This window comes from Dermacentor variabilis, chromosome 5 (genome assembly GCF_050947875.1).
Source record: "Dermacentor variabilis isolate Ectoservices chromosome 5, ASM5094787v1, whole genome shotgun sequence".
Lineage (NCBI taxonomy): Eukaryota > Metazoa > Arthropoda > Arachnida > Ixodida > Ixodidae > Dermacentor > Dermacentor variabilis.
Window position 1 is genome coordinate 149,869,940 of NC_134572.1, and position 27,953 is coordinate 149,897,892.

At 44.4% G+C, this 27,953-nt stretch overlaps 1 protein-coding gene across 3 annotated transcripts; it reads right to left on the reverse strand.

Moving 5' to 3' along the window:
- Window positions 1-3,642: 3,642 nt before the first annotated feature.
- Window positions 3,643-18,869, reverse strand: Nacalpha (nascent polypeptide associated complex protein alpha subunit). Of its 3 annotated transcripts, none has more exons than XM_075693623.1 (7): window positions 18,765-18,869; window positions 18,215-18,301; window positions 17,730-17,809; window positions 16,309-16,533; window positions 13,588-13,725; window positions 9,328-9,450; window positions 3,643-3,866 (listed from the first exon to the last, which is right to left on the reverse strand). In XM_075693623.1, the coding sequence occupies exons 2-7, from the start codon at window positions 18,282-18,284 to the stop codon at window positions 3,852-3,854; spliced, it is 651 nt and encodes a 216-aa protein (XP_075549738.1). In that variant the 5' UTR covers window positions 18,285-18,301; window positions 18,765-18,869; the 3' UTR covers window positions 3,643-3,851. The 3 variants fall into 3 exon arrangements, with proteins under 3 accessions (XP_075549738.1, XP_075549737.1, XP_075549739.1); XM_075693622.1 differs by having other exon boundaries at window positions 18,729-18,829; XM_075693624.1 differs by lacking the exon at window positions 18,765-18,869 and adding an exon at window positions 18,022-18,064.
- Window positions 18,870-27,953: the final 9,084 nt, after the last annotated feature.

The window sequence follows — 27,953 nt, forward strand, 5'->3', positions numbered from 1 at the left end:
ATATGCATACCCGAGGCTTTGTTGCGTTCTATCCTACGTGTGCTTTTATGTTGGCTGTACCCACTGTTTGTTTTATTACACCTGATTTTTTCAGGCTGACCATTTGCACATACACTTTGAGTTGTCCTCTGCTGACACTTGGTCCAGTCATCCAGAGTAAAGAAAAAAAGTGCCATTTTTCGTAAAAAATGTGTGGTGGTCGTGTTCCTTCTGCCTGCTTGACACACGCATGCTCGCTCGTAAAGAGAGACATTAAATGAGCGCCACTAAAGCAAGCATTTTATAAAAGCAAAATATAAAATTGCTTGAGTTGGTACAAGTTTACCATGTAGAACTGTAGCAAAAAAAAAAAAAATAAAACTGAGCACAAGAGGGGGCATACACACGATGCTACACTCGCAACTGAATTTTTATTAGAAAATGCATTAGAAAAGAAAAGTTTAGTCGAGCTAGTGATCATGTGTGTGCCTCTTCTCGTGCTCTTTTATGGCATACATATGCAGTTTATTAATGCAAAAGCATTATATGCCACAATATGTGAAAATCCGAAGGCATGACCGAAAAATAATACCAAAATGTCAGACGCAAAGAGTAAAAGCACGTCAAAAAATGCTTGGATTGACGAACTTTCCTGTCAACAGCTCGGCCACGACTCAATTTTTCAGCAAATAGTAGCGGTGCGGTCCTTCAGAAGAGTGAAAAAATTACATGCACTGAAATTTCTTTTATAATAGAATGCATGTACACTTGCGTGTCATAAATTGCAGTACAAAGTTGCATACACATTGCAGTGAAATAGGACTGTTCAATTGCAAAGAGATCTACATGTTTCATTGAAAATCTGGAGGACGCTTAAGCTTCGCCTTTAAGAGTGGAACGCAATAGATTTCCGCAGCTTTCTTGGGGTTGTGCAGAGGCAAGCGCGATGATGGTGTTGCAAGGAACCGAGAAGGCTGTGCCACTCTGGAAAGGGTTTGTGTTTAAGTTTCTGCGTAACAGAATTACACTTTCCGGTACATCCAAATCAAACTCCGACACTATCATGTGCGTAGGTTGTGTTTAGGGCGCATATTATTTTTCTGACGTATCTTACATTAAGGAGTTCAATTAGTTGTGCAACGCATCTGTGCCACGCGGAGGGCCTGCGTGGTTGTGTTCAGGATTGTTTGCCACGTGACATCCGAGGACGACATCAGATTTTTGTTTGTTTTATAATATACTGCAGTGCATGAGTTGGAGGGGGGGGGGGGGGCAGATGTTGCGCAAAGCACAGAAATCTGCAATACATGCTGACCGTAAACCAAGCAACAGGGTGGAACAACCGTATTGCTATTCTAATTTCCTACAAAAATTACATAAGGGACTCTTGGCACAGATCATTCAGCCATCATGAGAACGATGGGCAGTATAAATGGATTTGTCTAACTATGGTGCTTGTGGCTTCAGACATTCCTCTAACATTATTACACCTTTAACTTTCTGAATTTCTCAGCAATCAGTTTTCCAAACACTGCAAGGCAATAGGTCCTTGTTGTTGAAAATGACCAGTTTGCAAAGTCACAAGGCCACTTGAAGTCTGAAGGACAAAGTTCATGCAAATTCATGTACCATTCCGGACTACACCCACGGATCCAGGGTACCCTCCTGGAAGGGGCGACGAGGGGACTCGCTGCATGCTCAATAGCAATTAAAATGTCAAATAAAATGTTTTAATCTGACAAATTCATACTTTTTAAAGATTTGTGCATTTATGCACATAAGCGAAAAACACCCAAAACCAGTCATTTCTAACAATGCATACACTTTGAAAAAAAAGAAATTGCTACAGTTGAAACAAGATATATCAAGCCCAGATATAATGAATTATTGTATGTAACAGCTGTAAACTCCCCTTGAAAGTTTTTGTAAAAATTTGTATTTTATATATCGAACTATTTCGCAATCCTCTTCGAGTTCGACATACAGTATCCGGGTTTGACTGTTATTTAGGCAGTTGCTTTTACTGTTACTTGAATAACATTTTACACAAATGGGCCTTTCCAAGCATGTAAAATTCGATCGAACACAGTCGCAGGTCCAGCTGCGGAGGCTCAACATTCTTTCACACTAGAAAGTTCCGTTGCTTATGAACAGTTACGCGAGCTGCACAGAAGACGTGCTTGCATGGCGTTGATGTAGCCAGAACCCACAGCACAGTCTTCACAACCTGCAATATGTCCTGCACTCAGCCACTACTGTAAGAGGTTACAGTAAAACCTCGTTAATTCAGACTGTCGTTTGGTTCCGGCAGTCGTATGCATTATTTACTTCAATGAAACGTGTAAATCAAACGTATTTAGCCGCACATCGGTTAATTCGGACAACTCTCCGAGCTCGGCATGCAACGCAAGAGAACAAATATGGCATTGGCGTTCATCTAAACCAAGCGGTGAAGTGCGCATCACCAGAAAGGTTCATGCCTAATAATGCCTGTAATGCCTTTATTCTTGCGTTTACACATGCGTCAGCCGTGCGACTTCATGACTGTGTAGTTTCCATACATGATCGTGTTGATGGCGGCCATGGTTTCTTCCGCAGTTGCAGTAAACGGTACTTTCGTATTGAAAAAAAGATATATAATAAATTATGGGGTTTAACGTGCCAAAACCACAACCTGATTATCAGGCACGCTGTAGTGGTGGACTCTGGAAATTTGTACCACCTGAGGTTCTTTAACGTGCACCTAATTTAAGTACACTGGTATTTTCGCCCCCATCGAAATGCGGCCGCCGTGGCCGGGATATGATCCTGCATGGTTTCGTTTTGACTTGGTGCGTACTATGTTTGCCGCACACCTTCAGAACCGCAAGGTCACCGTCCATGATTGTGTCCACAGTCATTGCGGCAGACAGTATAGTTTTGACAAGCTTTCGAGAACGAAGAGCACTGGCTGCATCGCTATGGACGGCGACTAGCTCACTGGCGAAAACAAAAATCTGGATGTGCGAGGGGTTGAAGTCTGTCTCGGATAACATGCGCCGCGGCCGCGCTGTGAAGGAAGTCGCGAGGCCTTCGCCGATGCAAGCGCTTATCAGCCACAAGATGACGAGACTGCCTTTGATAACTCGACATTCGGTTTTTCGGTCCCGTGAAATTCCAATTAACGAGGTTTTACTTCCGCCACTGAAACAACACAAGCACGTGGCTTGGCATTGTTTTCTCGTTTTTTGCTGAAAACGAGTACTTCCCTCTTTTGATTGGAGTACGTGAGAAGTTTTGACCATTGATTCATTGGCTAGTCTCGAACGCCACCCCACACGTTCTCCCGAATGTCTTTGAATTCTTAGGTCAAGAGAAGTAGCGCCAGCTCGTAATTTATTATAGTGTTTCCAGGCAAGCTTGACTGATTAAAGCTTTGATTAATCGAAAGTTTAATCAATCGTCCAGCCCTGCTCAATACGATATTGCCAATGTTTTTTTAAAGAATATCGCTGAATCTAGCGACAAAATCGCTAAAACAGCAACACTGCTCAATACTGTCAGCTGGCATGTCATGGATGGAACAAGGAGCCCAGGAAGCCCCTGGACCTCTCTAGTACATAGTAATTTTTGTAACTCACACAACGGTAACTGCTGCTAAGCAAAGAAAAGAACAGCAACCAATGGGCTTTACAATTTATTGTAACTGCTCACAACACTATGAATGGGAAGGATGCCCTGCCAATCAATCTACTGGCAGAGTAAAGGTGAATTATCTTCCACATTCACACACATTTCTTTTTTACAAGGCGAGGGAGGCAAACGGGAGGAAAAAAAAAAAAAAACTCTTCTCAGAACATGGCCACATGATTTTTGGAGCCTTGAGCACATCGCTACATGGTCAGTTCCTGCAAGAAAAAGAAAAGCGACTCAATATCTTGTACAGCTCTCTTTCCTTGTACATTCCAACCACAGTAAAGGCAAACCCGTGATGGCAGTGAAGTTGCATGTCCTCTAGGGAGCGTTTTGCCACCAAAATTTTTCGAATTGGCTCACTAATAGCCGAGATATAAATGTTTCAGTGCCGCAAACCCATGATTTCAGCAGGCAGGTTCCACTGCCAAGCAAGACGCTCTCTCTACTTTCCCCGTCTGGCCTCTGCAAGCGAAATTCCTTCCCTGCGTTCTCCCACACCAGACCTCAAAGATTGCGTGACGCATATGCCTTGATTTCATTTTTCAACGCGACACACTTCCGCTGACTGCGTTGCGCGCAAGCTGTTGTCTTGTTTGCACAGCACACGATATTGCATGCTGTGCACAAGGAAACATGACTAGCGGTATAATTCTGTGCGACACGAATACTGAGGCAGAATAAGCGGATTGCAGAGCATGATCATGTGCTGGAACAGGGTAGAAAATGGCCTAGTTTCAGTACTTGCACGACCGTGGGAACAAGCAGACGAAGCGGAAGTACATCTCTCTTGCTTCGGTGCGAAGTACAACAAAAAACACGCAGACATTCCGTTTGTGCGTTTCATTATTTCTCTAAACTTCAATTCATCAATTCAAGTAACAGATCACACAAATAACAGATGTTGCCTTGAATAATTATCGAAGTCACGCGTCACTACGAGCGATGTCACACTGCGGACACGAAGACGCCACCGTCCGACTTGGAGCGCGGCAGCTGTGAGAAGGGAAAACAGCGTTCGATCTGAAATTTCAGGTCTTTCCGCAGCGCAAAGTGATGTAATACTTTGCAGACATGATCGTTATCGCGCAATGTATGTTCTGCGCTTGTCAGCTCGAAACGGCCAGACCTGGTGAGGGGCCCTTAAATGTATACTCTGGTCTAAGAGCTTTATTGTGTTTTCCCCGATCGGAGTGTGGCTGCCACAGCTGAGATCGAACCTATGATCTTGAGCTCAGCACTGCAATGCCATGGCAGGTAACGCACTAGAGTAATATTGGAGCCTGCTTACATAAAAAAAAGAACATTTGTGTCAGGAACTTTGCTTTGCTACAGTCATTGTTCAAGATCTCTTTTCAATAATGAGTTGGGCACTCAATGCAGTTATTAGCAAAAGTTACACAATACAGATCATGGTAAGTAGTGCTTGAAGAAGGAAGCTTTACCTCAGGGTCAACACCAATTTCTGAATAATAATAATAATATATTGTGAAACACAGGAAATGCCCTCATTTCACAACAGCTCGAATGATTTGAATGAAATTTGTTGCATTTAAGAAATAAAGCTGAATTCTACCAACTGCAGGCAGCGAAACTGTGATTGTGGCCTCATAGCTTTAACAGAATTTGCTGCAAGTGAGGAAGCCTTAACAAAAAATTGAAGCACAAAATTCACAACCAATTAACTCTGTGCCAAAAACAGACAGTGAAATCCCAATAATCTGAAAGCTCCTTATGCAAATTGACGCACAATTTAAACTGCTCTGTTGTTGGTCAAGGCAAAGTCCTATGTAATTGAACATAGAAAAACTCCTGTGAATTCAAACTTCATCAACGGCGCAACGATTATTTCAAACAAAATTTCTCTCTCCTATGCACCGCTTTTGTCGTGCGCTGTAAACATGACCAGGAAAGACACACAGGTCGCCGAGACTGAACAGAAGGCGATGTGTACCCTCCTTTCCCATCTGACTTGGAAGGAGTGCGCTCTCGACCATGTTATCACTCGCTCACTGCCCCCTACCCCTAGTGATCACCTCATCTGCAACACTGGGTACACGGAAAGACTGTGCGCATCAAGCCACCATATTTTTTTTTTTTTGCCTCACCCTCGCAGCGAAAGCAAACGGCACGGTGCGAGGCGCAATCTTATTGCACATGGACTTTACAGAAATCTAGGCTTCTTCCGGCACATGTCGGTGCGTGCTAGTGGAGGAAAGGTAAAACTTTTTCAATGCCCAGAGACGGTTTTGGTTTTGTGCACTGTACCGCACAACTCATCGGGCATTGTAATGAATGGGGCTTTTCTTAGTTCAAACTCCGCTTTATTCAAATAAATTTCTAGTCCCATTTGGAGCTTGTATTAACGAGATTCTACTTTATTACTGACTATAGCAGTTGTCTAAACTGTGTCTGCCAGGGCTCCGAAAGAGGACAAATGCGATACGAGTGTACTGCTTACATGAAATTGTTGCAATGTTCGGAAAGGTCTTACGAGTACTACTCCCAAATTAGTGGTATATTTCATAGTGATGTAACATCAATTTTGTCCACTCTATGCGCCTCAATAGGTACACCTTACAGATTTGGGTTATACAGGAGAACCTCTTTGATATGACCACGTTTTATAGGATTTCCCAGCACCAATGTTCACAATCAAGAATGCAAAAAAACTATCGAATAGAGTTACACTACTTTTTTACCAGTTAATTAGTTATCGGGAAACATGATCTTTTGACACCAACATTCAGTACAATGCCAAGCTGCGATTGTACAATACGTTTTCTGGCCGCTAGACCCCATGTCAACAGTGGAAGGCACACGTGATAAGCGCAATAGCCATTCGCAACGGCAGCTTCTCCGCAGTACTGTACATGCCCGCCTGTGTCACATGAAAATGCTGCCCCGTGCTCAGTTTCTATCCCAGTGACAGCAAATTTAGCAGGTCGTCACATGTCGCCACTGACAGCTACTACCACCAACCCATTACGATAAGGATCTTCACTCATCCATTTCCCAGCGTGTGCAGCATAGTGCCATTGGAAACATACTGCATGATAATGCACCACTGTTCCCTGCTGCAGGCAAACACAAACTGAGCGTTGTTTCACTCTGGTGGCATCACAGCACCACATTGCGGCGTTGCTGACCAGCTCGATTTCGTTTCGGTTTCCCACTGCCATCTTAAAACGACAATGCACGTCTCTGGGCGCCTAAGTTTTGACTCGGGAATATATGTAAAGAATTTATGGCCTAAACAAGAAAATCACTTCTTACGTTTAGTAGATGGTAAACACTTCTTTTGCATGCAACAAACACCGTCAAATTTGGTGCTGTGAATTCAGAATAAATTGATTTCTCCATTCCCATGTACTTAGACAGGAGCACCTAGAGTAATAGTACTAACAGATTTAGAATAAGGCACCAAATGTTTGGGATCATAATGATCTTTGCATATGCTAGTTTCTGGGCACCACAGAAAGCACAACTTTTTGGACAAAGTTCTGCACTTGTACTTTCCATCTTGCACTTGTACCACTGCCACCAGAAAGCAAAGCCACATTATAATATAAAAGCTGATGAAGGAACTGCCTTTAACATATATCAGTCTTTAACTCTCTAGCACATATAAATACTCAACAAAAATATGATTATTTCCTATCTAAATGCGCAAGCACATTGAGGACAGGCATAAACAATGAAAAAAAAAAAAAAAGTGTGGAAGCTTTTTCAGCAATGTGAAAACACCCTGCAATAAACTGGAAGTGAGCTTCACCAAAAGCCCCTCGTGGCTTAACTTGAAATTTGTGAACCATAGGTATAAATTTCATTTGCTTTACATCATGTATGCGACATCACTGCCGCCAAAAAATCTCACACCGGTCTTTTCTTTCAAAAGAAAACAAGTAGCATGCCAAACTTCATCCTCATCCTGCAGTCCCGCTCAAAACCCACAAATGATGCTTGCTGCTTGTCAAGCAATGTTGGCTGAAGACAAAGCTTCATATTTAATACCGAAATTCAGCAAGCAACTTTTCTGATATGCTGCCTGAAGGCAACACTCACCGATAAGGAGTTAATAAGAATTTCGAGTGTTCATACATTACCAGCAGTTAATTTATTGCACTTAGACTGAAGCGGCAAACTTATCTGCCATCATGAGCCTAGGAAATCCACACTGGGGTACCAGCCAAAAGCATCCCAGTTCAGCACCATGAACCACCAAATTCACAACTGACCGTTGTTTATCCTTCAGTCTTTATCACCTATGCAACGTGGTGAAAAGCGACTGTGTATGCAAGCACTTGTTTGTCATGAATGTGACCAGGCACATTGAAATGGCCCAGATTCGGTGCTAGGCACAAGCCATTGCTTTAATGGTTGCCGCCATGTTTGTTGATGCAAAGCTTTAGGAGCAAGTTTGGAGCTGGATGCTACAATCGGAAGATGGCGAGACGCAAGTGGTGTCTGGGGTTCACCCCACACACAATCTGTCTCGTGCATACCGTATTTACTCGGATCTAACGTGCAATTTTTTCCCGACAAAACGGGTAAAAAAATTGCAGGCGCGTTAGAATCGAGTACGACTGTAAATCTGCGTTACCATATCGCCATTGTCATTTCGAAATGGCCGGTTCGTACGCGATTCCGAGCCTAGCTGCCATAGCTTTCTCCGTGTGCTGTAGTGCGTGCTTAGCAATGCTTCCTTTGGCTTAGGTTAGTGCACCGTCTGTCTTCCAGTTTTCTGCATTTGCTCTATCAGCGTGGAAGTGCCGGCTGCAAAGACATGCAGAGTTCATCACGATGCCGCCATTAAAAGGTAAGCGAACACGTGTGCGGAGATGGACAGAAATCGGGCCGCATCACAGGCGTTCGGAGTTCCCGAAACTTGCGTGCGGGACTGGCGCAAACACGAGAGGCATTCTACACCAGCGGCTGCTACGTGCGGCGCAGCCCCTATGTTGAAAGTAATCCGCGGCGGGGACAAGAGTCTACGCATCTAGGTGTACCGCGCTGTGTTCTTGTCGCTTAGTTTGCGTTGAAGCGAGAGTCCGAACAAAGGTCTATTCTCTCGCTCCTGCTACCGCACTTCCTCACTCCAGCGTTTAAAGAGTTTCCACGGTTATTTGAGTTAGACGTGTTGTTCATGCTTGTGTTCGCGTGACACCATGCTAGTTAATTGGCTAGCAAGCAAGTGTTTAAAAGTTTATACTGCCGATAAAACTACTATCCTTACTTTTCGTATAGCTGTCTACTAATTTGGTATCGTAATCGATGCTTCGCTTTTCGTATGAAACTGCGACTTTCCTTTATTTATCACAACTTTAGTGCATTGGGAGTAAATTGTCTTTTCCAAATGAGAGAATGTTGTGTTTCTGTATGAAAGAATGAGGTGTGCGGTACTGTAAAGGATTTTTCTTTCTTTAGGTCACGGCAAACGGGTAGGCGTTACAATGGAGGGCTTTTTTTTTTTTCCCCCCTTTTTTCTGGTCACGAAAAACGGGTGCATGTTACAATCGAGGGCACGTCAGAATCGAGTAAATACGGTATGCTGTGGTTACGGGACCATTTCTTTCAGGCTCCTATTCTAGAGCTTTCCCCCAGCACTTCCCTATATCAAGAAAGAATAGACGAAAGGAAGGAAAAGGAAAAAGAAGCCAGATGTCCACCGCTTACCATAATTGCATTGACAATGTCGTTGTTATTGTTCTTGAGCGCCCTGACTGCTTTGACACGAGAGACGTTGGCTTGCGACATGACAAGTTCAATGTCCTTGCCCTCCACTCCTGCCTCGTCCACCTGGAAAGGGAAAGAAAAAAGTTTATTTCCATAAACTGCACAGTCAGAATAGTGCAAATTACAAGGCATGTACCAAATATGTGTAATGATTTAACCATTGGAAGGAAGGACAGCGTGATATATAGGTCCCCCTTATGTGGCAACTTCACAGCAACGGTGAAATATACCATATCCAATCAGTTGTAATAAGAACTCTTTTCATGATTTTCGTCGCTTCAACTCTACCCTCACGCAACATTTGAATAACGACAGAATTGACCGTCTTAAAAGAGATATTCCAAATTTCCCAGTTTTCAGCATCGCGTTGGCAACCTGTACCGCTACGTCCCAAATCCAATGCCAGAGACAAAGTCAGCCAAAGTCAAAACTTTTTGTTGGCTGGAATTGACACCGTTTTCACTGTGCTTGCGACGGGAGACTGTGCTGCAGTACCCCGTGGCCTTTCGAGCTTCCAATTCCATTCATTCGCGATGTTATGGTGATGCGGCGCATTCGGTATGACAGCCGTTTCGAGAAATTGGCAATTTTTATGGCTGAGAAGTTGTGAAAGTTCACTGTAACTCGGAGTCTTGACATCAATGACTCACAGATGGTTAAACCAGTTGAAGGCCCGCTCGTCGGAAGCGCTCTGTGGAAACTGAAGTGGCCTGGTACTGCCCCAGAATTAAATGGTTGTGCGGGCTTTTAAGAACTTAATCTCAAAAGAGCTTGCAGGACAGAAGATGACTTGATTCTTGAGCAATCACTTTCGGAGATTTGCTTTCGCGAGACTCTGCTCGTCCCGGCACTGACAGCGAGCTTGGAACAACGCCAGAAACACTTGTCGTGGACACTTTTGATGCCGAGTCACGTGAAATTTCACGATACGAACTATCTCAGAAACCGATCACACAAGAACGCTGGCCACGGAAACCTGTCTCCTCCTCAGACGACGGTGATGAGTGAGGTGACCTCATTCCCGAATTGCAATTCCTTGAATAACGGTACCACTTCTTTTTTTCATATATCTCACATTACATTCGCAGTATTATTTTTACAATTTTGCATGACTGGAAGGTTGATCGTCACATTACATTCAAGTAAATATGGTAATAAATAAAATTTTGCTTTTCTGTGCAGCTGTTTCTGGACCTCGCTAGACCGTCTTTTTACGTTTATTTTCCTTATTTCATCAACAAGGCGGATCAGTTGCAGACTTTTACTTCCTTTTCCACAATGCTTCATAATTTCTTTCATCTTTCTTCAAGCCACCACGATGATAAATAGAGAAACTGAATGAAACTTCTTCCTTGCACTCAAGCAAATGGACAGGAAAAGCCCTAGCCCATTTCCCTCCATATTTGTTCACTGAAGATACAGCAAAACCTCGTTAATTCGGATTTCACGGGAACAAAGAAAAATGTCAGAGTTAACCGAATGTCGGATTATCGAGAGTATCAAAGAAACAAGAAACAAACGCCTACTATGTCAACACAATTTGATTTGTTCAATAAATAAGCAAATCCTGTTTCTATTTTGCACAAAAGCAATGCAGAAGCGAAGGCCTCGCGACTTCCTTCGCAACGCGGCCACGGCGTATCTGCGTCTCAGACACACACTTCACTACCGCACGTACATCCCAATTATTTTTCAGCTAGTCGCCAGCAGATTGGCCATTCGCAGCAATGTAACCGGCGCTCTTCACCCTCGACAGCTTCCGCCGCGTTTGTGACACTGCACGCGTGGCTATTGCATTGAGTCAAAACGACACCACCGTTTGGAGCAACCAATGCGGACAGAACTGAGGCCGCTACCGACACGACCATGGATGGCAAACATGCAGTTGTGAAGGCACGCAGCAATGCGCATACAGATTCAAAACGGAACTACTGCTTGTCAAAACTGATATGGATGGCAACCATGCAGTTCTGTAAGGCAAGCAACCAATGTGCACACTCGAGTCAATACGAAAATTCCGTCTGCCGCAACTGCTACAGACGAAACTGCGGTTGTTATCCAAGCGATCATGGGCAGCAACTACACAGTTTTGAAGGCACGCAGCCAACCTGGTGTTGTGCGTGGCGGTAAATGTAAAAAGGCTTTCATAAAGGCACAAATAGGCACGAAGCATTGCGCCGTTCCTGTCATTCACATACAATTTCTGCAGATGACTATGGCAATGCGGACATATAAATTGGACGCTCTCATGGCTAGCGTTGTCGCTATTTTGAGTCGCACATTTGCCGCGCTCTCTGCTTGCCGAACTCCGAGCGTTGTCCAAATAAACCGATGTGAGGCCGAATACATCTGAATTAACAAGAATTTGATTACATTAAATAATGCATACACCTGGCAGGATCCGTTTTTCCTAATTAACGAGGTTTTACTGTACTTGAAGAAATGTTTCCATGACATTTGAATGCATTTTATCGTTTTAGTGAGGTTAGGCATATAAATTTTTATTTAATACCTGCACCAACCAATCATGGATTATCTATTCATTACCCTTACACAAACATCATAGCACTATACAGTCAACAACTGATTTTCTGGACGCCTGAAAATTCAGATGCAAAAACATTTGCCATGCGATTTTCCAAACCTTTTTCTGTAACTACAGGTTTGAAATGGCATTAATCGTAGCCAGCACCGCCGCCTTTTTCATTATCCCGCCTCCTCAAACCAGTGCTCTCGCACACAGATCCGTGCTGTGGCGACGCCAAGCCTAACTACATTGATGTTCGCTACCGAGCTTCATGCTGCTTGGTGCCGTTTTTTATTGAAACAAATCGCCACTCTTGGCAGCCATGCCGACTCCGCCTTTAAAAGCCTCGCCAATGTCTTGCGCGTTGCACAATGATGGCTCCCGAAAAGTCAGCTTCACCTCAATACAGCAGCCTTACACAGTGATGCATATGCGAAGTATTGTGATGAAGCATACCAAGAGTGGGAAGGGGCCATTGTTATGGGCACTGTATTTATTCCTTAATCTATACACGCATGCACTCGTAGTCTCCTGTCACAGTACGAGCACTGATAAGCCTAAGTCTACTGGTAGGCCTTCAGGGCTATTTTGGACGTGCCTGTGGCGATTTGAGCCGGGCAGTAAAAGGCATGCATTTGTTTTTTTGAGCTGCCCAATTTTTCAGACGCTTCCATGGCCCCTGGCAGGCCGAAAGGGGGCTACAGCTGCCAGCAGATATGCATGCGAGAGCGCCGGTTCGAGGCGGCAAGGTAATCAAAGTGGCTGCAGTGGTGGTGGCTTTGATTAATGCCATTTCGGACCTATGGTCAGGGCAAAAAATGTGGAAAATCGGACGGCGAAAGGTTCTTGTGTCCGAAATTTCAGACAATCTTATACATAGACTCTATGGGGTAGGTGCTGGTGCCGCGAAGCCGTCCAGACTATTGGGCGTCCGGAAAGTCTGTCATTGGCTGTACACTGCTAACTCCTTCAGTCGACGACACAGCGTCAAAGACAATTTGTTACGATTCCTTTCTGTGACTCGAGCCAGCATTGACACTTCGAATGAGTCATCCACTTTGCCTCGTGCGTCACTTTGGTGGCGTAGCAATCCAGTGCCATTTCGGATTGATGACCATGACGATCTATGCAGCCATAGGGCTTGATATGATTCTCTGCATTTAGAATCTTATAAACGCCCACTCCTTTATGAGGAAAGATAACTCCTTTATGAAAAAAGAGGAAATAGATATTCTAGTATAATTTCATTAACATGTCTACTCATTTTTAGCCAATACAAGCAAGGAACATAGCTGAAATCCAAAAAGTCAAAATGGTGGAATCAGTGGACAATCTTACAAATGCTGAAAATATGTTTTTTCTAACTTATCGCTTCATGGCAGTCACATGGACACTCATAATATTTGGACATAGAACTAGCACAGACTGTACATTAAGTACCTGTTTATGCTTGAAGCACTGCTATCGAGAATACACACTCCTGCACAGTGAGGCGAGTTCATCAAATACACTTGCTGGCAAATCCAAATGAAGTGTCACTAGACCTTTCCGGGTGACAGCTTACAAATCACGCTAACGGCAAAGCGCAATCGCTGAGAGTGACACTAAATTTGCCCGTTTGACTGGGGCAAAAATCGGCAATATGGCACGCGAATAAAGAATGTGCAACGAACCTCTTCCTCTTCCTCAGACTCCTCTTCAATAGGTTGAGACACCGCAGCCTGTGCCGGCTCGCCCATCGCAGCGCCTGCATCAGGTGCCTTGAACTTCTCAGCCGCCGCCATCTGAGCTTGTTGACTAAGATCCTCGATCTGGAGAGAGAGAAAAAAAGAACCATCGCGTTAGGGAAAAAAAAAAAAGAAAGAAAGCAGGTGTTACATTTTCTAACAAGCCATTTCATTTTACATTCTTTTCGGCCTTCCCTCGTGGCTCAAATGCCAGTGCGCCGAGTGGCCGATCCTCGCGATAAGGTCACTTTTGGTCAAAATAAATGAACATATAAGGGCTAACAAAAATAGACTGTAGTGAAAGAAAAAAAAAAAGCCACCAGATCCCACAACCTGTAGGAATTGATGTTATGCGAAGCAGTGCGCGGGGGAGCCTACCAAGTTTGCGAAACGACCATAAGGGCACCAAGACAAAGGCGGCTGTTTCATGACTTACATGACACAGTCATGACCTATCATTCATGTTCGTCATACACTCTTGTCATGCTATGCCAATTTTCGTACACACAAAGTTAACAAAACGACCATGAGAAGACCCAGATGAAGGTGGCTATTTCATGACCTACATGACACACATACGATATTCGTCTTGGCTGATCATTTATGTTCGGCATACACTCTTGTCATACTATGCCAATTTTTGTAGATACCAAGTTGATGAAATGACCACGAGAGCACCAAGACGTAGGCGGCTGTCTCATGACCTACATGACACGCATGTCGTGACCTATCATTTATGTACGTCATACACTCCTGTCATACTATGCCAATTTTGGTAGACACCAAGACATAGGTGGCTAGATAGATACTGTGAAAGTGGCAAATGCTTGCCAATAAATGCTTGGCAATTAACAGGTGGCTGTTGTTGCTACAGCTGTAACACTGCGCTGTCATTTTTTAAACCTATCCGAGTGAAACTTCCGCTGTTCTTCTGCCACTCCCCTAAAGACCAGGAAGCTGGTGCCATTTATTAGCACAGCATTCATGCCAAAATAATGAAGTGTCTCACTCGTGTGTCACTTAACAGCCTAAAGGAAATCCTTGGACAAGTGGCTCTTATCTTTGGCATGGAAAAGGTTAAGGAGAGAAATCTGGGTCAGTATAATGTAAGGATTTTTTTCACTTGTTTACACTGCACTCTCATCAACCACAGCTCACAAACAGCCAACCGTGGTGATATGTTAATACTATATGCAAAGTGCTGCTCAGACCACTGACACAGAACAAGAAGGAAAAAAAGAAAAAGAATATTGGTAAACAACTGTTATCTTATCCTGATTGTGGGTCAGTATACGTAGTTAAAGATTGCTGAAGCAAGTGCTAGCCATTTAGCAAACTTCTACAATTTTCCAGACGAGCTGCCTCTGCAATAAAATTAAACAAGTTTCGCTCTAACAGAATTCTTCTCACGCTAGACAAATGGCACTAGAAATGATGAGACACCTCATCCAAAATCGGGCGTAGCACAGACGGCAACCTAAATAGTCGCAGCTGCTACTGTGTGCATGTGGATATGTTGACATCTGTGCACCTGGACATGTTGACAACTGACATTGGACGCACATTATCAGAAATTTTGGGCACCATTAATGAAGTCCAAGAAATCGAACAGGCCTGAAAAGCTGCACAATCAAGAAATTGGCCAGTGGCTGTATGTCTTTCCTGCTTCATCAATGACCCAACAAGTGACCTGTCAACATTTAAGTTCCCTTTCCTGTTTTGCCAACGGCCCAAACAGTGACCTGAGGACGTATTATGCAGGTCCATTTCGGCTGATGCTGAAGTGGTGATTGGCTGTGGGCGCTTGACTCATTCTCAAGTGTGCCCCAGCTTGGGAACTTCAGTGGCAGACGTACCGAACATGTCCACTGGGTGCATACTTACAGAACCCCCTCACCCCTAGCCTCGCCTGCATTATAAAACTCAGCACTGGTGTTTTTATTGATAAGAACAAAATCAGGGCACCTGTTACGTTGGCATTTTTTAAAGTCCCCTATTTTTCTAGGTTTTCCCGAACACTTTCATTGAAAATTCCCTAGCCGTCTATGACACTGTTTGTTCAGACAAAAGGAAAATTTGGTGGTTTATACAGTGGATTCTCACTGATAGAATTCAGCAGAATATGTTTTTCTTTCTTTTCTGGTACTTAGATACCTTTCTCGGAGCTTGCTTTGAATGATACAATATTCAGAGGATGTTTTATATTTCAGTCCCCGTGAAGATCGTATCAACGAGATCCCACTGTAGTAGCCTATGTCAGCCCATTATTTTAGGCAACCGGTACTACCAGTGAGCTGTAAAGCAGGCACGAAGTACTAGCAGATTTGATTTAATCACGTGTTTCACAATATTTCAGCCACCTGGCCAGGCTCGCAGTCACAAGTACACAATTGTTTGTGGATTAGGCAGGTTCAGTTGGAAACCTCGCTTCCTTCAGACATACTGTTAGCTTTGCCATAAACACTGCAGTTATTAACTTCCGTGACTCAAAGTGACCACAGTGAGAACTCCATTCTTCCGTGACAATAAACACCCTGAGAACAGAATTCATGTCTAAAGAATTTGATGTTACACCAGTAATGTTTGCTTTATCAGATGTTAAGCTCAAACTAGCTTTTGAAGAGGATATGCAAAGGCACAGGATGGCAGCACTATCAAGACACACACCTTGGCCTCTCCAAAAACAATGTAGGTGTCCGACGCAGGGCTCTTGTACACGTCGGGCTTGGTGATGACGAAGAGGATGTTTTTGGACTTTCGGATGGTCACCCGGCAGACGCCCTGGACCTGCTTAAGCCCCAGCTTGGACATCAGCTTGCGCGCCTTCTTCTCACTTCTGCTCTGCTTGGCCTTGCTAACCAGCTCCTCTGTAATGCCTGCTGCCTGTGCAATCTGTGAGGAACAACGCGGCAATGAAATAAACACATGGTAAGCGAACGCAGATGCTTAGGTAACTGCGCATTTTAAACTTTTGAACATTTAGTGCCCACACTACTCAGCCTACACTTTCGGCAATCCATTCCTTTCTGCAACCATACGAGAATGTAGCAGTCTACCTGAAGCTTTACTTTCGTGTATCAAAACAATATAAGAGTTGTTAATGGTACATAATTTTGAACGTTGACTTGAACATTTTCCTTTTTTTTTTCTTGCTTAATCTTCCATTACTGATAAGCTTGTACTTCTAGTAGTTCAACCACAGTCACTAACTGAAGAACTTAACTACGTTAACATTTGTTACCCCTTCCTATTCAATGCCATTTGATTGAAATTTATGTTGTCAGTACATTAAGCATAGTGTTCCCAAATAAATGTTGAATTGTTTCCTGTATGTTTTGCCCACTGCCGTAGTTGGTACGCTTGTGCCACCTTGCCCTTTTCGCATTGAAAATTCTTGAATACTGAAGTGTGAGCTGCGAAACTGGGTATTCAACCTTAACCTACAAGCAAGCTTACCGTAACAGTAATTGCATCAACACTTCTGATAACATACGCAGTGCCAATACTTGTGTAGCCTTTTGGTTTTGCACACGCTAAGTATTTATGACAGGTGGGTCCCTGAGCCATTATTTTTAAGTTCAACTAGTTCCCAGAGATGGAATGAAATTTATACCACAGTCGCATTGAGCGCTTTCGATCATAAAGAAGCACGATCGAGATCGGATTTCTCCCCCTTGCGCATGTGCTAGGGAGCCAATCGAGGTCAGCAGTGGCCTGTGTGACCGGGTATAGCAATGATTGAATCACTCTCTCTGTTTAGCAGCACTAAAAGAAGACCACACCTTGAAAGCTACACACTCCACAATGACATTTGTATGCAGTTGTTAACAAACACACTATCAAAGTGCAGATTGTCACTCAATGACCGATATGATGCTAATATGGCAATGCTTCTTGCTATAACCGGCATCAGCCAGAATTGCTGACATCCCCGAAGTGGAACACGGAATGAGGCAGCAAGTCGTTCAGAATGCACTGCATCAAATACACTTGAGCCTTCCAGTAAATGCAAATAGTGGGATAAGTTCAGTACAATTGTTGCTCTGCCTACCCTTTAATCAACAAACACTTGGCTTTCACATCCCTACCTGGCTCTGTCCAGTTGCTTTTCCAATGTCATCTTCAAGTTCTGGCGCCGAGTCATCGCTGCCAGAGTCGGTGTCACTGGCTGAAACAGCAACATTTTTCACACTTCAGATCAAAGGAACTGTCGAACATTTAACAACCTAAACGAAAGGCTGTTATTGCAGTAAACTCGGCTGCGGCACAAATGGGTTCCATGAAGACGATTACAATAGACCACCCACACGATTCATACGCGATTTGGAGGATGTACGAACAAGGGACATCGCACAGCGCTATGCCAGGAGGCTTACGTACGGCCGATCATCCGTGGGCTACCAGGCACCACAACTGTGTGAAACTGCAGAACGATATCGTGTCACGGCAGTACACAGTTAAATTGGGTTTCTGATACACGGTCAATAATGGCGGGAGCACCGCTCCGAGCTCATTGTAACAGACTAGCACTTCACACAACTCCCACAACACACGACAGTGTAAGTCTACTCACCATCCTCCACAGTCACTTTGTCCTCAACTTTGGGCTCCCGCTTTGAATCTTGTGCGCTGAGTTCAGGCATGTTTTGTGTTTGTGAATCTGCATGAATAAAACTAGGAATTAGGGCACGGGCAGGAACCACAGAAAAGTTAGTTCCATCCACTTACGAAGGAGAAGGGGCTGTTCATGCACTAAAAATTAAGTTTGTGGATGCCGGCGGTGTAGTCGGGAAACTAGAGCCGGTGGCTCATCCGCCAACAGCATTTAACTTGCGGCAAATCAAATAAAATGTCAAAGAAAGTAACGGAACGAGGAAGCTTCTTTTTTCTGCTTTTAATAATTTATTGTCGCATTGCTTAACGCAATTTTTACAGTGCGACGACGAAATAAAAGGGGCGCCGATGCCCAAGACGCGCCATGCCAGAACCAGAGGATGACAAGACACGCGCTCAAAATCATCACACACAAGTAAAGCACTGCGCATGACGCAGCCACACAGTTTAATAGTTAGAGAATAAAATTTTACCCATAGGAAGATGACAATGGATATAAATTCACTTGCCTGCAGCTGGATGGAAATAAAAGGAGCTCACACACAAAACATGCGACGGAAAGGGCCTCTGTGGATAGGATTACAAAGCTTTCGCAAGTAATTTTTTCATTTTCAACGAATTATTGTAACAATTTCGACAATAGTTTGCAAAATTAAACACAAAATTATTTCTGCATCTTTTATACTGCTTATGTTTTTTTTTACTTTCAAATGTTTATGTAAGTAATCAAAGTTGGTCAGAAATTTAGTGGCGCCACCTAGGACGGGTCCAACGGCTGTAGGAATTTGCGCGAAGTTCGTCTGCGAGTGTCGTTTTCGGCCAAAGCGATAGAGTTGGCAAGGGAGCTTAATAATAATAATCTGCGAGCTGCGTAGCCACCTTCTAAGCAAATATAGCGTTGCTCTTCCCACATCACCAGCCTTGTCCGATTTCCGAGCGAAAAGTTTGATGCTAACGTAGCGTTTTTTCATATTTGAGGAGCAACTTGAGATGCCAAACTGCCTTCGTTCGCGACGGAAATGGTGGGAAAAAAGTGTTTTCAGGGCCTTAAAAGGCCCCTGAAACGGTTCGGATAAATTTCGTAGACGCACCACAATTTAAGTGAAGCGTTACGTATTAATGGAGCTACAAGCGATTAGAAGTTACCACGGAGGAAGGAAACTAAGGAGAGGCCCTACCCCCTCCGCGCGCTAGGAGAAAAGTGTGGCGGAAATGACGTAGTAGGTTCTCATTTTTTTGCAGCTTTTTTATTTTTTTTGTTGTATGGCCACGCCTTTTGGGCCACAATGGCGGCGTTGTTATGGTTTTGAGCGCTCACACGTGTTGCTCTGGTAGGTTGGTGGTAGGCGCTGTGTAGGCGCTGTGTGGGCGGGTTTGCGTTAGTCACCGTGTCTTGTTGCGCTGTGTTACCTGCACCGTGCTATGCCGGATGTTGCGCGAGCGCACGCGCTCCGCGCGCGAAACCACGCGCAGCGCGGCGTGGTTTCGCGAAAGATGTAAACTAGAGAGGAGGGGGGCCCAAAAGGCGGAGCATCGCCATGAGCAACGCCAACTTCCGGCTTCACTTTTGCTTCACAAAGAGTGACGTCAGGGCCTCTCCTTAGTTTCCTTCCTCCGTGGAAGTTACCCTCCTCCATAGCCATTCTTTTCCTCCTCAACTCATTCGCCGAGCGAGCGGGGCTAAGCTCCGCCTTCACTGGTTTGCGTCACGATGCGACGTCACATCGTCCACTTCCGTTTGTTTTGGAGCTCGCCCCCGCCCGTGCGAGACTTCTCCGCTAGCCGCTTGGCCGTCGACCCCAAGCGAGAGCTATCGAAGCAGCGTGCGTTGCGAGCATTCTGTCGTAGCGTCGAACGTGTCTTGTATTCCGGTAACCACAGGCAAGCTGGTCATTTCGGCAAATGGCTGGAGGCATAAACTCATGCTGATGAAGGAACTTTAGCGTAGACGTACTGAGCGGCCTGATCGGTCTGCACGGTCCATATACACTTGTTGACGCGGCGCTTAACCAGCCAAACAAAGCGCTAATATTGCTCTAAGCAAGTGTAAAACATTTTAAACATTTATAAGAACAACGTGTTGACGATTACCCTCCTGCGAAAAATACACACCAGCAGCAAAGAAGAATACACTTCGTTGCTGCTACTGTGTATGGTTGAGCTCTGTGCCACCAGGTGGCTGCACCGTGCAGACCATTCACATTGGCCCTTCTGCTCATCTCATGGCTCATCCCGTTACGGCACAGTCAAGCGGCCAAACTCTGTCCCCTTGCGCTTGCATTAGCCGTGATACCGGACTCGCGAAACGCTATTGCGTTAGTAAGCTTCCGCTGTAAAGTGACGGCCACAAGCGCGCAAATCCTGGCGCCGATCGGATAGCGGCAGCCCGATGCGCAGCAGCCAGTTCGCTCGTATGCTGCCTTGCAGAGGGACACGATGTCGCAGCTTGACATATGGCCAGTCGCTACGTTTGCAGTCCACAAGGCAACAAAGTCGAATCATAGTGCTCGCGAAAAGACTAAGACCGACTCTGACCGCGGAGTTCCCGCCAAAATGGAGTACGTTGTAACACAAGCAGACGACACTTGCTGTGTGCCGGAAGTGCTTAATTGTACTGAAAAATTGTCCTTGTGCATTCTTTTTATGTTACTTTCTTTTCATAAAAACAAATTAATTAATATTCCAACTATTACGAAGATCATTTGTTTACCATAAAGTTGGAAAAATTATCGATCACGCGCTCTGGTCAGCCAATCTGATAGCTCGCCCCACTGACGTATGGGTGATATCGGTCATATGGGTAGGGGCGGCTTAATATTTCGCCGAGCAGTGTGCTGCGATCGGCAGCGATGTGCATTTTTAAAACCTTATGATAAATTACACGCTTTACGCGGGGCACTTAGATGTTTTAATTAATGATTAGAAGGACCTACTCTAACGACTCAGTACGTTTGTAGAAAATGGTCAAAAGCGTTTCAGGGTCTCTTTAAGGCATGATCTGAAAGTTGCAAACGTGAACAAGCAAAGCGAGAAGAGGTCGAACGAAGCAATCAGCTAGGTTGACTGCCGACAAAAAGTTCGTGTGTATTCCGCTACAGAAAATGAGGCACGAGTCATTCAACAGCGGCGGCCTACTATTCTCTTGAAGGACGCTGTCATTGGAGCGGCATACCTGCGTGGCTCTGCAAACCTCAAGCTGAACTCAAGAACTTGGGCAACTAAAAACAAGGAAAGTGTCACAATCCCTTTGTATTTTTCAGGAAGTGTATATATATATATATATATATATATATATATATATATATATGGATTAAGAATTCAGGGCAAGTTCCACCCGCGAGAACGCACTACACCTGCGCTCTGTGAATCCGCGTTGCAAAAGCATACGTCTCTAAAAAACATTACGGCGATCCAATGCACATGTTGGAATCTATGTTGCTTTTATGAAGCGGATAATGAAATGCTATGAATTTGCCCTTTTCTTTCCTTCGCCAACTGGCGTCAAAGAAACTGGCTCACACACGTGCTCTCGTTAGCCTGTGCTACGTAATGTGACAAAGCGCTTATATTTCTTCTTACATGATTTAAGTATACCGGCCGCTTTTTTGCCGATTACCCGTTGTAATGTGGCTGTACCCGTTGTGCGTATGTGTCATTGCAGAGAGATCATCATCATCAACACGCGAATGCGCTTCGTGCCCGCGATCCCCGTTGAGGGTATGTTAACCGTAGTATGGAAATCATGTTCCTCATCAACACACGGTGATCATCTCAACGAGCTATTTCGTGGCACAATACGTACCGCCCGCTTTTAGACCAATCCACACTATGGACAAATCCCGCAACGTAGGTAAGTGCATAGCCTTCTATATAACTTCTGTGCCTGCCGGATGTTCGCAAAACGACCGTCGTCTATGGAGGCGCCACTTACGTAACGAGTCGCTGGGCGCCTACGGAAGCGAGTGAAGCCACCTGCGGCCATGTTGCCGGGGGCAAAAGAGGGCGGCGGCGGAATACGCACAGAACTCGAGTGAGTTTTCGGTTAACCTATAAAAATTGCACAAAAAATATTTGTTTATCCTATACAAATATTTTATTTGCGATGAGGTAATATAGTCACAGCAATATACAGGCTGCCTTTTCTTTAGCTGCATCAAAATTTTAAAATTAGAAAAAAATATAAATCACGGTAACGTTATGCTTACCATAAGAGTGTACGGATTGACAGCCTCTAGATATAAAGCGATTTCCGCAATAACGTGGGTAATGAGCGAAGTTACGGTAGTTAACTTTCTAATTATCAACAATAGGTGGCTAGGGTACACTGTAGCTACAGCAAATGAGTACTTTGGGGCCCGTGCATTTTTTACTGCTTCCTCAGTCTTTCTTACATTATAATTTCGAATATGCCTTATTTTCTCCTTGTTGATCAGTTTTGACAGTTCCGCGAATTCCATCTGATCTCTTGAGTTGGACACTTTCATTCTTTGTCGTTTCTTTGTTCGGTCCTTTGCTACTTGGGAGAGCTTACCTACTGCTTGCTTTGGTGCCTTACCTCCCACTTCAATAGCTGCTTCTGAAGCCAGCCTAGTTACGGTTTCATTCATTACCTCTATCTTAGCTTTATCTTTGTTCCAAGACTGCATATTTGTTTGCAAGTACCAGCTTGAATTGGTCTGCTTTTACCCTTACTACGTGTAGGTTGGCCTGTTTATTCCTGACCAATTTTACTCTTTTTCTCTTCAAATTGACGTGAATCCTAGATCTCACCAACCTATGATCACTGCACTTTACTCTACCTATCACTTCTGCATCCTGCGCTATGCTGGGATTAGCAGAAAGCATGAAGTAAATTTCATTGTTTCACCATTACGGCTTTTCCAGGTCCACTTTCTGTTGCTGCGCTTCCTGAAAAAAGGTGTTTATTATTCGCAGCTTATTCCTTTCTGCGAATTCTACCAGCATCTCTCCTCTAGCGTGCCTAGAATCGACGCCATAATTGCCAATTGCTTGTTCGCCAGCCCCATTTTCCCCCACTTTTGCATTGAAGTCGCCCATTACTACGGTATACTGAGTTTGCACTTTTCCCATTGCTAATTCAACATCTTCATAAAACTGATCTACTTCCTCATCATCGTGACTGGATGTTGGAGCGTAGGCTTGTACTACCTTTGATCTATACCTCTTATTAAATTTTACTAAGACTATTGCTACTCTCTCATTAATGCTGTAGAATTCGACAATGTTGCCCGATATGTCCTTGTGGATTAGAAATCCTACCCCGCATTGTTTCGTATCTGGGAGTCCTCTATAGCAGAGGATATGGCCGTTAGTCAGGGCTGTATAAGCCTCACCAGTTATTCTAAACTCACCAAGGTCAATGATATACCATAGAAGGCCTGATTGTTCCGCAATGAGTCCCGCTAGGCTAGCTTCACTGGTGAGAGTTCGGGTGTTAAACGCTGCCAGGGTCATTTTCCATTGCCGGCCTGGTCTGGGTCCAGAGATTTTTAGCACCCACTGCTGCGTTACAGGTCTGACCACCGCCTTATAGTCAGGTGCTCGGCAGCTGCTGGGGACTGAGGACCATTGGTTGATCGAAGAAGTCATTTGGGATGGAGTGGCCGAATACTGCACCAAGGAGGCCAGTATCTGTTCTGGTGAGAGAGTGTCTTTTGTTTAGGCTTAGTGGGTCTGCCTAATTTGGTTGTACCTGGATTAGTATATCCCCACTGGCTCTCTGCATCTTTTGCCGGTGTCAGGCGCCACTCCAAGCCTGGAGATTTAATGTACTGGAGGAGGTGAATTCAAGCTTACCACCCTCAGATTAAAAAAGAGAAGAAGAACCTCCTTTAATACGAGGATTTGAACTTCTCACTATGGTGACCGAGCAACCAAGATAGCTCAGCCAGATAGTCCCTTAGGCGGCGAGGTCACCTTATCGCGGAGAATCAAGTCCAGCCCAAAGATTCTTATACGCTCAAGATCTCCCTTGATTTATCCACGATAGACAGGTAAACAGATGGGTTGCACCGCAGAGAATTCTCTCAATGGTTCTAACATCGTCGTTCCGGAATCTCACGTATACATGCGGTCATGGACGCGGCTAGGTAAATGATATATTTTCGGCGAACTTGAACAGTACTTCAGGTGATAGCATGTGGTAGCAGTTCTAAATTTGCAGAGAACGGGGCCATGTGACGGGGGACGTGTACCGAAAGCTTCACAAGCCTATGTAACGAACCGGGTAGAAAGCTTGCCCAGTCTCCTGAAAGAACTCGACGCGCCAAAAAGTTGACCTTCTGTGTGAATCAAGGGCACATTGTGCGCGAGGCGAGCGCATGGCTTTGAGAGCGTCAATTAAGTACAGCCTTCGCGAAAGGCGTTATATGCCCGTTTTAGGCTATGTTTCCCAGGGTCTCAAGATAAGTCTACGCGCAACCGATATTGCACTTGGAGAAAGCAGGGGGCATGTTAAGTATAATGTGTGGCGAAACGTCAGCGTTTCTGGTATAAATGTGAGCTTAGTAAACGAATACTCAATTACTTGGCTTCTTTATACTTTCATGTGTCATACGAGGTTCGTATGGTTGGTTTTCCTGGTGTCTACAAGGAACGAGGCATAACTTGTTTAGATATTGTGATAAAGGGAATGTTACCGGTAATGAGTAGGCGAAGCACAAAGAATTATGGTTAATTACTGCTCTTGTAGTAAATTACGTATCAAAGTACTTCGTCTAGCGTTTTATAGACGTTTTACGAATGGCGCATAATTTAGCCCACTCTACAGAGATCTGCAATTGCATGCACCTAGCTCTTATTTGGTGTAAATGTCGGAAACGTTATGGCAAATGAGCGTGCTATGTTAAATCTGTGTTGTTAAGTATATAATTGCCATCATAAAGATTGCTTCAGCAGGTCCTTAACGCGGCTGTTACTCGCTGTTTCCCCGTGTCGCATGACAGTTGCGCATGACACCAAGCTCACATAAGGCGTGATAGGCAATATATATATATATATATATATATATATATATATATATATATATATATGTTTAACGTTCCTGACCTAATTACAGTCGTTAAGTGCTTACGAGGCACGATATCTTTACCTGAGGACCTCGGCGAACTGAACGGGGGACTCGTTTTGTAGATGGTGGTAAAAAAAAGGGGGGGGGGGATGTGTAAGCAAATGTCAGAGTGCGTGGGTGAGTTGCGGCCTTTCGAGTAACTTACGCATGCAGGTGCTTCGGAACGTTATGCGAAAGGCGCAGAATGCCGTCTTCCTTCTACCGAGGCGAAATTTGTTGAAAAGGAAAGGGATGAGAAGGGGGGGTCATGAATATAGCTAATGTACATAATTACAGCCTTCGTAATTACAGCCGATGTAATTCATTGAGTGCTCGAATACATTATGCGGCTGTCATTTGCTATGCTTCCCCATATCTCGAGAAGACTCCTTGTCACACCGTATTCACATTCGGTGAGAAACTGGGGCCGTGTTAGGTGCAATGTGTGGCGAAACGCTAACGCTTCGGGAATAACGAGATAATGAGTATTTTCGCAAATAATTAACGAACTGCTCGCTTTCTCTCTATTATCATGCGCTATAGCAGACAACTGCGGTGTCCTAGATGAACTAAACGAGTGACCTTGTTTATAATTCATGGATATATGGGAACGTTATGGGTGACGTGTAGGCAAATATCAAAGTGCGTCGTTGACTTACAGCGTGGAATTCAGCCTGCTGTTCTGGGAGAACTAGAAACCACCGAAATGAAATTTGATTGAATGGGGGGCATTATTATTGATGGGAATGTGAGGCGGGGGTGAAGTACAGCCTTGACACAGAATTCCTTAAGCAAAAGTAAGAACAACGGGGCCAACTGGCTCGGTAACATGATGAAAAAGATATAAAGACGAATGCAAACAGAAAAGAACAAATGCATTTGAATGCTCGAAAGCGTTATATGCGGGCAGCAGTGCAAACGGGTGAGTTGTATGCGGGCAACGTTTTAAGGCGTGTGGTTAATTACAAGCAATTTAAATTCGTAATGCAACTGCTATAGAAAGAAATAGATTCGGTGGAAATTGGGATGGTATTCTTCAAGGTCGCAGAAGTCTGCTGTCTGTTTTCGACTTGTGGAAAAAGAAAACTGCAGACTTTAGTAATTCCTACGGTTCATTCGTTTTTAACAGCGTGTGAAATAGGAGTGAACGGTACGTGTCTCAAGATTATTGCTTTTTTTCTTTTTCGAGAAGGCAACGCTAATGGCTCATGAAGTAACTGTTCAATTGTTTACGTTTACGTTTATGTTTAGTTAGTGATGAAAACATCGCCGGCTTTCACGTAGATGTATATGTGAGTTACGCGAGTGCCGCTTGTTTTTTTTTTTTTTTGTTATTCGTGGACATCACGTGCACGAACACTTCCGATAAACGAGTACGTAATGACGTAAAGTTCATTAATTAGGCTTGTAAGCAACCGTTCTGCGGGCATGTTGTAGCGCAAAATCGAAACATCTATACTCGCGGACAAGTTTCTGTGGCTATGAAGGGAAAGTTACGGGGGCACATGTGTCTGCACGTGTGTGACCGCGCCAAGTAGTCCGCCAGCGTTTGGCAGTGCTTTCGGTTGCTCGGAACGGACGCTGAACTGACGCAGCTTCCACGTGCGACGGTTTCGCGTTTCGGGAAAAGCCGCAAGTAAACTTTTACATTCAGTGGCGTGTTTTGTTTTATTTAGCTGCTGCTAAACTCTTCCCCAGCTTAAACTATCTTAGACAAGAACGCGGGACTCTTTTCAGGAACGCTTTCCGTTGTGCGCGCTTTGCCTCCGTAGCTATGCCTTCATAACCACAGAAAGTTGTGTGCGAGTACAGTGCGCAAAGCCTAACCATTCGCCAGCAATCTTGCGCATTGCACAACTTTCGCTCCGAAAATATGCAGCGTATTGAATTGGTGTTCAATTTAACGCTCATAGTGACCGCATTCTTCTATAGTGCGGCAAAGCATTAAAGGGACCCTGAAACGCTTTTGACGATTTTCTACAAACGTACTGAGTCGCTAGAGTAGGTCCTTCTGATCATTAATTGACACATCTAAGTGCTCGGCGTAAAGCGTGTAATTTATTATAAGGTTTTAAAAATGCACATCGCTGCCGATCGCAGCGCACTGCTCGGCGGAATTTTAAGCCGCCCCTACCCACATGACCAAAATCACCCATATGGCGTCAGTGGGGCGAGCTATCCGATTGGCTGACCAGGGCGCGTGATCGATAATTTTTCCAACTTTATGGTGAACTAATGATCTTCGTAAAGTTGGAATGTTAGTTAATTTGTTTTTATGAGAAGAAAGTAGCATAAAGAGAATGCACAAGAACAATTTTTCAGTACACTTAAGCACTTCCGGCACACAACAAGTGTCGTCTGCTTGTGTTACAACGTACTCCATTTTGACGAGAGCTCCATGGTCACAGTTGGTCTCAGTCTTTTCGCGAGCACTATGATGCGACTTTGTTGCCTTGTGGACTGCAAACGTAGCGACTGGCAATATGTCAAGCTGCGACATCGTGTCCCTCTGCAAGGCAGCGTACGAGCGAACTGGCTGCTGCGCATCGGACTGCCGCTATCCGATCGGCGCCAGGATTTGCGCGTTTGTGGCCGTCACTTTACACCGGAAGATTACTAACGCAACAGC

Bases quoted from the DNA above. Each gene is read 5' to 3' on its own strand.
- Nacalpha (XM_075693622.1), bottom strand. The intron at 13,726-16,308 runs GTGTGTGTCTTG...CTCTCTCTCCAG, and splicing joins TTGTTTTTGGAGAGGCCAAG to ATCGAGGATCTTAGTCAACA. The intron at 9,451-13,587 runs GTTCGTTGCACA...TTCCCTTTCCAG, and splicing joins AGTCTGAGGAAGAGGAAGAG to GTGGACGAGGCAGGAGTGGA.